The sequence below is a fragment of the Ursus maritimus genome, unplaced genomic scaffold (genome assembly GCF_017311325.1).
Source record: "Ursus maritimus isolate PB19 unplaced genomic scaffold, ASM1731132v1 scaffold_17, whole genome shotgun sequence".
Taxonomy (NCBI): Eukaryota; Metazoa; Chordata; class Mammalia; order Carnivora; family Ursidae; genus Ursus; species Ursus maritimus.
Genome location: NW_024424119.1, coordinates 35,233,761 through 35,249,819, shown reverse-complemented (window position 1 = coordinate 35,249,819; position 16,059 = coordinate 35,233,761). Strand labels below are relative to the sequence as shown.

The following is a 16,059-nucleotide window of genomic DNA, read 5'->3' as shown; positions in this document are numbered from 1 at the left end:
CTGACTCTTTCCCAGAGAAAATATCCCTGGAGTTAGCCGTAGGAGGTCCCTTCATGAGAGTGGTTTCGATGAAAGGCTGAAGGCAGAACGTAGATTCCAGCCATCTAAGAAAAGAGTAAGTGGCGAGTGAGTATAAGCTGGGTACATTGGTTCTTTCAAGAGATTTGGAGGCTGAGACTGCGATTGCAGAATCAAACTGCAGAAGGTCATATCCAAGAATGGTTTTAGTACTTAAAACACAGAGCCCTTTCCTGGGGCTCCGAGAGCTCCCCCTTTTCAGACTTTCCAAGGGAAAAATAATACATCTAAGAACTGGTTTAGGGAAATGGTGTGACATAAGGGACAGGAGTCAGGTGGACCTGCATCCTAATCCCAAATCTGTCAGGTAGTGACCCCGACCGTTCTTAAGCCGTTTTTCCTCCTTCTGCAAACAGGAGGAAGCTAGTTACGGAAGTTCCTGTCTCATGGGACTGCTGTGTGGATGAAATGAAATGAAATGACGTTTGTAAAGTACTCACTCAATAGACATCCCGTAAACAACAGTTATCATTAATTAAAGATATGTATTGATTAGAGCCAGTAATAACAATACTAATGATGTCTGACACCGGGACTTATCAGTGTGTTTCACCAGCCCGTTAGGTCATCCACTGCTAAGGACCTCCTTGTGTGGACGGTTTCAATTAAGCCCCAAAGTTCAAATAAATTTAGATCAACAGGGCTCCAGATTAAACACCATGCTCCAAACACTGAATTATTTTAGACTCCCAAGAAACAGCTCGTGATGTAAAGATGTTTCATTCAGCTTCTAAGGCAAACATGAAAATTTTTTTCCCGTTTTATTAAAAAAGAAAAAATCCTCATCCATCTCTGGATGATGACAACTGATTATAAACTGACAAGAAATCTGCTTCTACTCTACTACTTTAATATGATCTAATATTCTTACAGTAACTTAGAATATGAAAGCATTTCCATATGTTATCTCACTTGATCCCTGAAATAACCCCACAAAGGAAGCATCATCAGTATTTTACATATGAGAACTGGAGGCTCGGGGAAGGTAAATGGTTTATCGTAGCACACTCAGGAGAGAGGGTGGTGGATAGGACCCCCGCCAAAGGCTGCACCAGTGGGTGTCTCATGGGCTACTGTGTGGATGGATTCCTGGATTTGGGCCTTTAGCAGCTGTCAAGCCGGACCTCCAACTCAGGGGCCCAACATTTCCCGTGCGGACTGTTAAAGAGGATCTATACAGAGAACTAGTCTCCCGAAAGATCATTTGCCCCCAGTTTTCACAAGCTCCAGTTGCTTTGCTCAGTTAAAATGAACCCTGTGATACAAAGAAGAGTCAACACTCCATTCCAGGACCGTAGCACGCTTCCAAAGTTCCACTGAAAATAAACAGTTACAAGCTGGGGAAGAGGTTCCCTGGGCCATTCGGGTGCTTCCCCTGAGTGTGAGTGCCTGAGGGGAGCCATGGCCGTCACCAGAATGCCCAGGCACACCTGGGACAGGCTCCGTGTGTCACTGGATGGTGCTGACCTGTTGGGTCTCAGGGACCCTCACGCCCCTTCTGCACACCAGAAGCCCAGAACCGCTCTCCCTGGTCTGCAGGGAGGGTCTGGGCACTTAACTTTATGTGGCTTTATGGGGCCAGCTCAAGTAGAGTCACCTCCTTTTATTGGGCTTATGATGATTATTAGTAAGCAAACCACCAATTTGCTCAGTATATTAGTTTACAAAACTTCTTTCTCACACTTTTTTTTTTTTGCTTTCTCTCAGTTTAAAAAATGGCCAATAAATACATAAATAAATTAAATCTTAAGCCTGTCCTTGACCTGCCCAGAACGTCCACACCTCCATGCTATAGTTCTCAAACTCTTTGCTGCTCTGGCAACACATGGTAGGTGAACATCTCTGCTCTCAACGTTCTTCCCGAGGCATAACTTGATTTTAGATAATATCCCAGAAAATTAGAAGAGGGAGAAATATAGTGAAAAGGATTATAAACCTTTTTGTTAAGCTACAGGGGTAGAGAGGCATGTAAAAACGAAGCCATTGAAGAAAGAATAAAGAGAAAAAAATAAATCTCTCACACAGAATTAAATTTGTTAAAGAGTGATGTTTTCTAGTCTTTCACTACATAGGTAACCCTGTAGCTGTGTTAGCAAAAATGACCTTATTACTGACATAATGATATACAGGACTTACCACTTTCAATGTGTTAGTTGGGAAATTCACTGCCTTTGATTTAGTTATCACAATTGTGGTCTCTTCTAACGGACAGCTTGGTGGCATTATTCCTGCTTGCATGCAAGGTGGAAGTGGATTTCCTCATCTTCCCCTCTCTGGATTTCTAATTAAACACTTACCCACGGGCAAAATTTTAAAATAACTGTAAAACAGAGTAACCGTAAAATCACAATGCACGGTACAATCATTTGTGATCGCCACAGCTACTAACTACACAGCCACCCCCACCATTTATCCACGGTTAGCTGTGGGGCAGGTAAGAGACCTCGAACACAGTGGTCGTGACTCCATTCCCGGCTCCTTCACTCAGGAGAAAAACTGGTATCCTTGCAGGGAAACTGGCGTTGTAAAGGGAGAAATCTGAAGAAGCTCAAATTTATCCTTAAAAGTAAATCAGATTTGTGGTTAACAAAGATAACCTCGAAAACAGATTGGAAATGCTTGGCATTGGAGACAGGAAGACTGGCTAAAATCAGAGGAAGTGGAGTGAGGGTTCCTTAGGGTTCGGGTCTGGCAAGTTAGAGACACAGGATGCTGGGGAAAGCCCCTCTGAAATGGGTACCGGTGGCCTGGGATGGGTAGAGAGGTAACAGAGAATCTTTCTTTCTTTCTTTTTAAAGCTTTTATTTATTTATTTGAGCAAGAGAGTGAGAGAGCACAAGCAGGGGAAGAGGCAGAGAGAGAGGGAGAAGCAGACTCCCTGCTGAGCAAGGAAGCCGACGCAGGGCTCGATCCCAGGACCCTGGGATCATGACCTGAGCCGAAGGCAGATGCTTAACCCACTGAGACAGCCAGGCATCCTGGTCATAGAGAATTTAGAGCCTGAGATGCTGGAGGTGAAGCAGTTAGGGTGAAATTCAGGCCAGGGGAATGATGGTTGGAGCACAGTCAGGAAGGAGGTAAGTCCCTCTACCTGAAGAGACCGACTTTTGTTGGGTCATTATCACTGAGTCTGGTATACTGGAATTCAAGAGCACGATGATCATGGTTGGAGTAAAAAGGAAAGCTGTGAACATGGCACTGAGTTCACTGAGAAAAGTGAAAGAACATTCCGGAATATCGGGAGGAGGAAATAAGCAGAGAGCAGGGACCTGAAAAGGACCATTACATGAGGGAAGCAGAAATATTCTCAAGAGGTGGCAGCAAGTAAGGCATGTGCTCCCTCTTCTTGGCCACTTAGAGAAAAGAGATGAGTCACTTTGGTTACAGAGAGTTGAAAGGGATATGGTGCTGTCACTGGGGAGAAGGCCAAAGTTAGTTAACTGGAGGAGACAGGTGTGACCACGAAAATGTGCAACAGGGTAGGACAGCACATCACCATATACACGCAGCCCAATTCCATCGGCTTTTTCCAAACATTATGCGGCACAACTGAGCTCACAGTCACTGAAAGTCCCAGGCTTTTCCACATAGAAACTATTGTTCTGTAGGTTCTCCTGGTGTGTGGTTCATTTTGCTGCTCGAATTCAAATTAACAAATATTTATTGAATGGCCTGCCAAGCGCTAGGGATCTGAAACAGTCCTTGACCTCAGAGAGCACACAGTTTAGCTGGGGAGACAGATATGATAAGCAACAATTGTAAGAATATTTGGCAAGTCTAGTACTGGAAGAAAATATGAGGGTCAGAAGCTACCCAGCATATTTTATATTTATCACCTAGCAAAATCTCATTATAGCTCACACTCAGAACAGTCTAGACAGTCTGTAATCTTGATTTTGTCATTTAACTTATGGACAATTTGCCAATATTTCAAATGTATTAAGCCTCAAGCAGCAGGAAAAAAACTTAAGAAATTTTTTAGACAATGAGTGAGCCTTAAAATGAACACAATTAATGGAGTTTTGATTGGCAAACCCTTAAAGGCCTTATCTAATTCTGAGAATCCCGTCCTAACCACATATCACACAAACACACAAGTAATTGAAGCTTCTAAATATCCGATATTTATTATATGAAGGGGAATCATTTTTGTTTTTGTTTTTTTAGATATAGACCCTCATATTTTAAAATACAGTGTGAGTTAAGTAATGATAGAATCTATCGAGTGAGAGCAAAAACATAGTTTACATATTATGGTCCCAGTTTTGTAAAGAAAAAAAATTAAAACAGAACCTGCGTTTGAATATGCATACAACAAACACCTAGATGACTCTACAGCAGACTGTGAATAGAGATTATTTCAGGTACTGAAACAAAAGCCTGGCATCACGGGTGACTCTTACGTTTTAGGTTATGTACGGCCATAAAGCTGTTCTTTAATTATGAGTAGTTATTACTTTTGTAATCAAAAAGAATAATCTATGTGGGCATCTTAAAAGGGGGTAACTACCTCTCATAACTATTCTTTTTTTTTTTTTTTAAGATTTTATTTATTTGTCAGAGAGAAAGACAGAGCACAAGCAGGGGGAGCAGCAGACAGAGGGAGGAGCAGACTCCCTGCTGAGCAAGGAGCCCCATGTGGGACTCGATCCCAGGACCCTGGGTTCATGACCCGAGCCGAAGGCAGAGGCCCAACCGACTGAGCCACTCAGGCGTCCCTCTCATGACTATTCTTAATGCACATTCATTCTCGAAGACTATAGACGCTAGCTCACTGCAGCTATAGTTCAAAAGTACCCTCCTGCTTCCAAAAGAGAGACCTTGCTGCTGGTCTTCCCTGCTCAACCTGCATTTCTAAAATCTAAAGACCTCTTTCTGGTAGCTAAGTACCACTGTAGTCTCGCTCTACCTCTGCTCACCTCACCAACTGTCCTCTCACTAACACACATCCTCTGCGGAAGCCAGACCGCTCTCTGTGTGTCCCAGGATTCCTCCTTCTGCATGTCTGCTTACTTCCGATCCTCCTCCCACCCTGAATGCGCTTCCACCTGTGCAAAACTCACTCATCCTTCAAGGCCCAGCCTGAGCCCCACCTCCGCCAAGAAGCCTTCCATGACTCTTCAATCTCTTCTCCTCTCCATGGCCATAACTATTAAAAACCAAATGCACAATTTCTCATTTCACTCTATTCTATTCTAATTTAACACTATCTGTATATCTATTAACTTAAGGTCCAAATACCAATCAATAATAAGAACGTGGCCTTCCTTTGGAAGATTCCAGGATCCACAAACATGGAAGAGGAGGTTGTCCCTTAGCCACTCTGGAGCATGTATGCCATGAGACGACACAAAGGTTAAGGGCACAAGCCTCAGATTCAGACATGCTCCACCACACACACGTTTTGTGACTCTCAGAACACATCAGGTCACTCCTCGGGGTATCCGTCTCCCACTTTATAAACTGAGACTAATAATTTGTACCCCTGATTCATCAGACATATTAAACCAGAGGACAAATTTAAGGCAACGAGCAGAATTTAAAAACTAAAAATGATGATTAACTTTATCGCTTAGGAATTAAAAAAGAGACCGGTAGAACCCTTTATAGCAAAACTAGAATGAACTTCAAACTGGTCAAGGAGGAACAAATAGCTAGCAAGGCTAAAAAGCCAAGGCCTAGATTAAGGGTTCTTTCGAAGGTCCTGTTGCTCGACTGGCTATCACTGCCGCTTTGGTGGAGGGCTCACAGTGCATTAAAATAAAAGATGACATAAGGAGGGTGGCTTGCATGAGTCATCTAAGAATATTCTGTGTCCCTGAGGAAGCTGAAGAACCTAGCCCTGGAATGACTTCTCGAAGAGCAGTGTGCTGGTAAATAAAACCTTAGCTGGGCTCTGTACTCGCAGCCAACTCCTCCTTTGGGTCAAGCTGATGGCTCTGAAACTACTTGCAAAGTAAAGAGCCCCTGTGGCAGGGACATAGCCCTTCCTGCGCACAGACTGCAAGGGAGTGAATCCAGCAAAAAGCAAGCAGACCCTACTACCTGAACCTCTCAGGTCCATTTTTATTTAACCACCACAACCGAGATTTTTTCATAGGATATTATTTTGGATGATGAATGAGTTAACAGGGAAATGTGTGTATTACTTGGACATGCTTTCCTGGTCTGTAACATCAAAACTCCTATCATTTATTTCTAAAAATAAATACTAGTTGTTTCCAAAATATTATTTCTGGCATCTTCTTCCCATCTCTGCACCTGACCAAAAAAAATTTTTCCACCTACTTAAACTTGCGTAGGACATACTCTCTGCTGGATCCAGCAAGACTGTCCCAGGATCTCTACCTCTGAATCATGGCTCACTCAAGCTGGTCCGCCCAAATACAATACCCTTCCTTCTGCTCGTGTAAAATCCTCTAGAGAAGAATACTTGAAAGCGAGGAGAGGACCTATAGAATCACGAGTCTCAGGAAGAGGATTACCTCAAATATAATAGGGTTAAAAAATACCTAGCTCCAGTTCCAGAGAAAGAAACTTTGACGAGGGCAATGCGAAGATCGGGAAAATGCTTTCTTTCCAGAAAGAACCAAGATGAGTCGTTTCAGATGATTTGGACAATAACAGAAAATATTTTCTGCCAAAGAAGAAAACAGATTCCTTTTTCCCTTCAGTTACTTCACTCAGCACAGGCTCTGGGAGACTTAACACCTACGCTGTCCACCCAAAGACGCGAGAAATCAGACGTGGAGTTAGGAAGCAAACTCCAGTGCTGCTAGGAACTAATTCTGAGTGAGTTCCGTAGAATATGCTTGTACTTCTGATGAACAAATGTTTTTCTTGGCATGAGAAGAGGGAGATGGGTTAGTTGACTAAGTTCCCAGGACACAGAAAGCTTACACTTGAAATGTTTTTTAATCCTTGGCACATGAAACTGTGGCTAATTCAGAAAGTCACAGAAATCTCAGGCAGGTGGGTTCTTTGGGAAGGGTCTGTCACGTGATACGTGACTACGGGGTGGTGGGGATCCTGGGGCTCTCGTGTTTGCCATGGATGCCAAGTTCTAACAGCTTAAGGTCTGAAGACTGCTGGGCACATGACAGAAGATACAGAATCATCGGTCCCACTATATCGCTGGAGTCGCACACCTCTCAATCTGGTGGCAATGCCATTCTTCATAATAAGCATTAAAATAAACTGTAGATCACATTTTAATGTAGAAGCTCTGAGGTCAAAAAGGGAAGGCTAGTGTTCTCTGGTCAGATAATTTCTGTGACCAGCAGCACCTATTAAAAATTATGCTCAAGCCATTAAAACTATGCCTTGTAGCCCACGTGCTAGGAACGATGTAAATCTTTGTGCTTCACCATGATTCACTCTAGAGCCCCCACTTCATTATTGTCATTTTTAAAGAAACCACCTCTTCTTTCCTTCACCCCAAGAGAAATCTGATTGCAGTTGGAACCTGTGTGGAAGGTCTGATGCCCTAGCAACTAATTGGATCCTCTTAAAGGTTGAATTTTATGTCTGACCTATTTAGAAATCTCAAAAGCTTCTCTTTGAAAAGCAGGCATCTCAGATCTTAATTTTTAAGTGTCAAGTGTTGCTGCGGTCAAGGTTAAATGAGTTGATAGCTGGGCAGTAGACTCAACATAATTCTTAGAGAAGATTTTCTTTTAAGCTTAAATGTAATTCACATGCTAATGTTTAAAAAATTCTATCTAATGCCCTACATTTCATATATGAAATAAAGAATATATTTAGGTCAAGTTACATTTCAAGTGGCATCTAGGAATATTCCGTGTTAAATATAAAGGTTGATAATGACATTTGTTAAAGATGGGATTCATTCCATGGGTATAGCTGTAATCCCCCCAATTATCTAGGGCAGAGGTAGGGACACACTGCCCATAAGCCAAATCTGGCCCTCCTTGCTTTTGTACATAAAGTTTTATTGGAACACATGCATGTTCATCTATTTACATAGTGTTTATGGCTGCTTTCACAGGACAACGGCACAGCTGAGTAGCTGAAACAGAGACGGTATGGGTCATAAAGCTGGAAATATTTTCTATCTGGTCCTTTCCAGGAAAAGTTGGCCAATCCCTGATGTGTGTAGAAACGGACCAGTATTAAGACTCATAAAAGGAGTCTTCCATTAATCACTCCATTATGTTAAAATCCTGGTGGGTAAAATTTTGAGGTAGAATAGAAAGTGTTATTAATCCATGAGTTTTGTTGGTCGGTTTCATTCTACAGCTTCTTTGAACTTGGATTTCATCGCAACCACATACTATGGAGATATGCGGAACTAGCTAGCCCACACCTGGCCCTGCTACCAAGTGACCACTTTTGTAATGCCACACCTCTCCAGCTCTACTCCTCCCGGTCTCCTTCTGAGGGTTACAAAGGCTTATGCTAGTTCAACCTTCAGTTTCCCACCTGTACGGAAGGTCATGTTATGCAGGGAACAATGACAATGTTTGGAACACTTCGTCAAGATAGATCTCTTCTTCTTGCAGAACGTATCAGAAAATTTCTATTAAAGCAGTCCCTGAGATTTCATCTTTAGAATGTTTGCCTTTTGAAACTTTACTCCCAAATGGAAACGAAATAAATGTGCCCTCCTAATTTGGTTCTGTGGAGTTAGTTAGACATAACAGACTCAATATAATTAACTAGACTGAAAATTGTGATGTCTCCAAGAAATCATTGGTCATTCAAAAGAAGTTAGTATTTAATATATACCCTGCACATAACTGCTCCCATCAGAAAATTAGGGGACAAAACCAGCAGCATATCCGCCAGTGCAAAGAGAGCCCCTGAGAATATCATGAATAGAAGAGTTACCAGAGCAGAGGGGTGGGCCAGTAAAAGTCAGTCTTCAGAGAAAGTGAAGTCAGAGGCTCACAGACAGAAGCAGACAGGGAGGAAATCCTTCCAAGCTCCCCGGAGAGCCTATGCAAAGGCATGGGATTGGAAATGCAGAAGTTAGATGCTGGGGTGGGGGGGGTGGTAGCGAGCACAGAGTAGTAGCAGGCATCAGTATGAGCTAGCGAGGCCACTCTGGAGTGGTGAAAGTGTGACCCAACGGTAAACTCCGCACGCAACACACAGGACTTTGACATGACAAGAAGTCCCTGGAGTTCCTTAGTCAGAGGTATCCGGATAAAAACAGTGCTTATCAAGCATTATTCTAGAGTTTAAAATAGAAAAGCCAACTGAAAACTTCTAACAGAAAAAAAAAAAATCACAAAGCTCCTTACATTTTCCTGCTAATTCGTAACAGCAAAGACTTCCCCATTGGGCGGACTGTATCGAGACCTAGACTGTAAAGAGAGGAACGTATCACGACCAGAAGCTCATGGCGTTCTCCCTAGGTTGCCATTAGGGCATAGACTGAAGAACTGTGTCATCCTCATTCACCTTATTTATTTTGTCCCTGGTCTTAGTGTCTCATTTTTGCTTTAAACGCAGCACAGTAGCTATTTCCTAAAGCCGGCAATTCCACGCAGCATAACTGGGTAGACAGAAGAAAGAAAATAATCTCTTCTTTGGGGGACACCGGGGGGGGGGGACAATACTGAAATGTCACCATTGGCCTGACTTCGTATAAAGGATACAGCTCAATTTTCAATGACACAGCCAACGCCTGTGCACTGCGTAGCTTCTGAGACCTCACCAGATCTCCTAACTAAACTAGGCTATTCTAGTTTCTTTGTTATGTTACAGACGTGTGTGTCCATGTATTTTTCTGTCCTGAAAGCAGAGACTTGGAAAAAAGCGTGATAAAACCCAGTCCTACATTTTCTATGGCAGGAGAAGGAACCCAGTAAACACAAACACAACAGAGCACTTCCTTTTGTTGACAACCTTATGATTTCCCCTTAATGCATTGTTTAGAATAGCAATTATGTGTCATTTCCCATTATCCTACACACAGAACCACCGCCACGCAGCCCTTGCTTTTCCTTCCAACAACCGATCACGGAGAATCTAGAAAGGATTCACGTGCTGGTGAGACATCTCAAGACGGACAGCCCAGAGCCCAAGAGCTCTGTTTATGTACGGAACAGGTGTGTGGCCAGGCAGCTGGGGGGAAATCACCCCTCCACCTCATTTCTGCCTCCCCGGTTCCCCTCCCTCCCTTGCAGTGCTTCCCTCTGGGTTGGGAGGGAAAGCAGCTTTGGAAGAACCTTCTTTTTCAGCCCGTTTCCTCCTGCCAGAGAAGACTGGCTCGCTCTCAAGACTGCAAGCATTTGACCACTGCACACAGCAGTGAGCATGTCAACTAGTTTTATTCCCATCCCTCGCTAGGGAATCGGAAAGCCAAGGGCACACTGGTGATTTCCCTGGTTTTATGGCTCTCTACTCCCCCCAGGCCTGCAACACATTTTTGGTGCTTGTGTTCACAGTGTCCTGGCATCTGCAGTGTGGGAAACCCGAACTGAGAGCCAACAGCCCCAGAGCTTCTCCCTATTAAAATGTGCAATTGGATTTCACATGCGTGTTTCAAACACCATTCAAGGCATGATTTACAGGCCACTGTCTAGCCCCACAGCTGTTTTTTCATCCCCCAGACTTAGTCGTTTCTAGGAATCCACCACTCAGCTCCCAAGCAAATAGTCCTCCCAGTTTCAACCTCTTCAGTCATTCTTAGGCATCCAAAACTATGCAAGACCTATGGTAAGGACTCAAGAAAATATTTATTAAACGAATAAACTATTATTCTTTCCATGGAATTATTCATTCATGAGAACAGCCCATTTGATGCCTTCTTTCTGTTTACCTACCTTCTAATCAAGTTTTTTTTTCATCCAATTAAACTAATCACTGACCCACTGATAAAGTTTATTTATATGTATTAAGAACAGTGCAGGTCCAGTGACTTCTGTGTGGGCCTCACTAAAAGAGCTGCCACCAGGGCTTTCGCAGTTGGTGTGTTCTTTCTACAGAAGGGAAAAGAAAAGACTTTTATATATTGCAAATTATCTTCCTGTGGTGGACTAAAGACAGTCTGTGTTTGGCAGAGTTAATATCCTACTATCGTCTTTCCGTGACCACCCACCCCAAGGTCCTAACCCAGTCTCACTTCCAAAACACTGAAATCACCTCTGAAAAGGTTAGACCTCAGGCTTAGGGTTATGGTTGGTTCAAACCCATGCTGACAGTATCTTCTAAATATTTGGTTTTAAGCTGTCGGAGGACCAAAATGGTACTGTATTCATTTATGATTCTTCTGTGCAGAGCGCAGCTCTTGGCCGAGTATGGACTTAGGTCGAGTGAGCGGTCGGTAGGATTCCCCTGCCCTGTGACTGAGGCCCACCTTTCAAGGCAGGAGGACAAAGGAAAAAAAAAAAGGACATGACATTGAGAGAAATGTCCCAGGAAAAGCCCTTGGTGGAAATGGTGTGTGGATGCATCAATTTCACCCAAATGGTTCTGCAAGTATAGCTTCCATTTTAGAAGAGAGCAATTAATTAAAAATCATGTGAATAAAGATGTTACAATCCACATCAAATGACATTTTGCCCTTTGTTGCACTATACCGATCTTTTCCAATGAACAGCGTCTCAAGGTGCAAAGGGGACATCTTCTGTCTCCTTTCGCACAGGCTCCCTGCCCCACCCCCTATCCTCCCAGCTAAGACTCGAAGTCTTCCGAGAAAACCACAACATGCACCCGGCTTCCTCCTACACTTTTAACCACTACACAACAGTTGAGATTCACTTTGTTACAAGCCTCAGCCGAAATAACAAGCCTTCCTGGTTAAGCCAAGGTTCTTTAAGACAGGAATACCGGTAAGGAGCTCTTGTGTTTACCATAGCGCCTGATGGCTGGAAAGGCGAGGCCACCGAGTTCTGGAACCCAGTAGAGGCAGCTTTAGCCTCAGGACTCGCCTTCCCTTCTCCTCCCACAGCTGTCTCTTTGCAGACCTCACGAAGGAAGATTACTCATTTACTCTTTGGATAATCTCATAATCAGGCCATGTTGACATGCTGAGCTGTCAGATCTTCAGGTTACCTGAAGAGGCTCTCTTTTTAAATCCTTACATTAAAAATAACCCCAAATTCACACTTGTTATCGATGGCCCGCAAAGGCCAAACTGCAAAGGATGAAAATTGCAGCAATAAAATGTCCATTTACTCAATACCCACCATGTGTCAGGTGTTGTGTAGGGCATTTAACATGGATGCTTTTTCTCCTTACTCTCAAGATGATCAGTGGAGGTAGCATCGTGATCCAATTCTACATGAGTATAGAAGCCACGACTGCCCAGGAAAATACAACTGGCATTGAGAGAAGTCAGACTTGAAGCCAATCCTCCGTGGCCAAGAGCCCATGAACTTTCCTTCCAGTCCACTAAGCTCCTCCCGAGAACGGAACAGCAGACCTTGGGAACAGTGTGTTCCCAGGCTGGGAAGAACTCGAGCGGGTGGGAAACGTCTGGTTACTGGAGGGGCAGGGAAGCGAGCAGCTCTGGGAGCTTCCACATGCCCAAGAATCTGCACGCTTCCGCCGTCCTAAGCACCTGATTCTGCAGTCCCGAGGCGAGCTGAGCACTCAAAACACTTCTGCTTCTGGGTCTGGTCAAAACAGTAAGCTGTCCTTTGGCTCAGTATGTCACACCGGCAACCCCCCCTCAACCCCACAGCTTTGGGCCAGCAAGGAGACCCCTCCATGGCTTTCTGTATTTCTGAAGCTCCAAACCTGGGCAGTTAAACCCTCTTCCCAACTGGTCCTTAGTCAACATCCTTTGGCTATCAGGAATCACCACGTGACCCCTGAATCATCCTGTGACAGAATCAGACAGACGTGCCGCCCCACCCCCCGAATTCTGTGTAGCCTAGTGTGGTACCCCAAACGTTTCATGGCACGTGTTTTCTTTTTGTTTTTCGGGTTTTTGTTTTTGTTTTTTAAGAACAACACAGGCTATAAATAAGTAAGCAAACAAATAAATCTGCCTGGTAACCCATCCACTTTCTTGCTCACAACCACAGGGAAGACTCCAACACTCGTCCATCCACACGGAGTGCTCTTTCCACAAGCAACGCTCACCCGAGTCCAGACTGACGTTTCCGCCATGGCACCGGACACTCACCACGGGCACCTCACCTCCCGCCCCAATTTCTATAGTGTTTCAAGCTTTCCACGTTTCTTCCTTCACTTGAACCGTCACGGTTTTGTATTAGGTTTTCCTCTAGAAAGAATGACTGGCCACTGATCCCAGCCCCCCGCAGTCCTGGGTGGTTAGCTAGGACTCGGAAGCCCATCGTTACCGTTCGAGTCTTCCACTTCTTCGGCTGGGGTAGCTTTCTGGGAGGAGTGGTGAGCGTGTGAGGAGAGCAAGCTGACAATCCGTGGCCTGGGGAGGGTCAGGGCTTTTCCGTGGACCTTGAGGGAGTGTTCCTTCAACTGGCTGATTGTCATGGTGGAGAATGAGCACCAAGAACACTTGTAGGCATGTTCACCTGGAAGAAGACGGCGGTAAGGGGCAGAACAGGAAGAAGAGGGAAGGGTATAAGGTGGGGTGGAAAACAAAATGACATAGTTAATGCGTGCGAGAGAAGTGTCTCTGAAGCTTCATGGTCTCGGAAGCCTCACAGACCAACTACCCGCCCCTTCCCACAACCACAGTGCTCCTCTGGGACTGAAACTCTTCGATGAGCTCCATCATCAAGTGACTGGGTCCCTTTTCATTTCATGCTCTACTTACAGGGACGAGCCCATGGACTGATTACCCAACAGGGAGTGAAACCAAAGGTCTACGATCCCTCCTTCAGAATGGTTTCCCAGTCTCTCGTTCTCTCTCTCTCCACTAGAAATGACCATGTCGGCTTTCGTTCAAGGATGCTTTTTAACATCTGCAGAATATAATATGCTTAATTCTTATTCCAAGGGCCTATCAGTGGCTTTCCAAGCACAGGGTTAACTACGTGCCAACTCCATTGTGCTATTTTCATTCTTCGCTTCTTTGCTGACTATACATCCCCTCGATGCCACACATCCTAGTTTGTTTGTTTTTTTGGACCAGTTCACAAACCTCAGCATAAAACTCCATGCCCCTGCCTAATCAATAGTGCAGAAATGGGTAAAAATAAGTCTTTTTTTTTTTTAACTAAGAGAGAGATAGTTGCATATGTATAAGCACGTGTGTATCTCCAATATTCTTTGAGAAACAGGACGTTTCAGTAAAAGTAGGCACTTTTATTTTAATTATTTTTATACCACGGAAACACAGTGACCAAATGAGACTATGGTTCACCTTTGCCCTAAGTCAGCATTTAAATTAAGTGCACTTTAAAAAGCCAGCTTGTGAAATGGGCACGCCTATGTTGTTGGACAAACACTGGTTTGATCGACTCAGAAAAGCAATTCTGCTTTTTCTAACAACAGGCTTTGAATGCTCATGCTTGCAGCTCAGGATCTGCACTGCTTGGAGTTGATATTAAGAAAATATCCTTTAACACATAGGGTTTCCAGCCATAAGAAAACAATTAAGTAAATGTGGACACAGCTTTCTTGATGGATGATCATTAAAATAAAGTCTTGAAGGGTTTGTAATAACATAAAAAATAACAAAATAAAACAGTGATACTGAGAAAAACAAACAGAAAGGCACAATGTATTTCGGATTAAATTATAATCACTACTGTTAAAAATAATTATAGAGGCAACGGTTGAGAGGAAGTGTTATCAAATGTTAACAACAGTGGTCTTTAGAGAAGAAGATTATGGGTGACTGACTCTTATTTCTTCTTTCATTTCCAAATTTCCTCTAATGAGCAGAGTTGTTTTTTTGTGTTTTTTTTTTTTACATTTCTTTTTAAGGTGAAATTTTAAAACCAGAGGAGAGGCAAGAGAAGAAAGTAGAGGGGAAAAAAGGAATAGAAAGGACCAGTAGCAAGGAAAGTTTCATGGGCCAGCGAGGAGGAAGTGCGGACAGAGCTACAGAGCAGGAACGAGAAGGTAAACCTCTGCCCTCGCTCTGACCCAGCGGAGATGGGTCTTTCCCCGCCATCTTGAAAATGGCTAAACGTCTTCACATGTGAGGTGAGCGCAGCATCCCAGATTCTGCACTGAGCCTCTGCTTCACCACGATGACTCCCAGCGTGTGTACTGCCAAGAAAGCCTTGAAGAGAACCTTGACGAACGCAACATACTACAGCCCAAGGCGGAAGAGAAGTTCAAAGTCAGATGACCCGAACAAGAGCCTCAGTCAGTCCCCAGATGTTATCTGGGGGTCCGGATAATGCCCAGTTGTCAACAGTGGTATCTATTACTATAATAAATATGGATATATAGAATATTATTTACCATATAACAGAGAAATATACGTGTTAACATATTCATGATTGTATAGAACGCTACTGCCCTCCTTATTCCACTTTTTAATGTTTTAATGCCAGCCCGGCTGCATGAACCTGGTTGGGTAGTGGCAAGTAGCACAACCCGAGAGAGCATTCAAATCCAGATTATTGGATTCATCTATGTGACGTTTACCCTTTAAAATAAAACAATCCATCTAGAATAGACAAGATGAGTCAAGCGTTTTGGAAAATGTACTGGCTTTCTCCAAGCCAAGCCATTCTCAGTATTTACTAAAGGCCATGACACGGACACCAAGGTTCCCAGGTGTGCAGAGAAACAAACCGTACTGCTCCCCCTCTCTTTCTGGATGTTTCCTTCTCACCAACCAGCGAGCACAAAAGGCCAGTGTGTGTGGTCAGCTCAGTGCCCTGGAGTCCGCGGGCGACCTCTGGTACTCTCTTAAAGTCCTTCCCACAGGCCAAATCATTTACTCAAATCCCACGGCTTATAGTGCTTTTGACAAAGCGGAGACCTGTGAGAAAAACTCCCCAGGATGGTGTCCCAGCTGAAGAATTTACAATATGCACACACGTTACAAAATAGTGGTCTGAACCCTGAAGTCTCTTACTCTACAGCTTTTAGTAGACTTTTCCTGAAAATATAAAAATA

The 16,059-nt window shown here is 43.8% G+C and overlaps 1 protein-coding gene across 2 annotated transcripts in view; it reads right to left on the bottom strand.

The window, feature by feature from the left end:
• ZNF462 (zinc finger protein 462) overlaps nucleotides 1-16,059 on the bottom strand; it is a 79,983-nt gene that overhangs the window by 49,598 nt on the left and 14,326 nt on the right. For both annotated transcript variants that reach the window (XM_040631679.1, XM_040631680.1), the window contains exon 6: nucleotides 13,359-13,550. In XM_040631679.1, coding sequence (XP_040487613.1) covers nucleotides 13,359-13,550 — 192 coding nt within the window. The remainder of the gene's footprint in view (nucleotides 1-13,358; nucleotides 13,551-16,059) is intronic.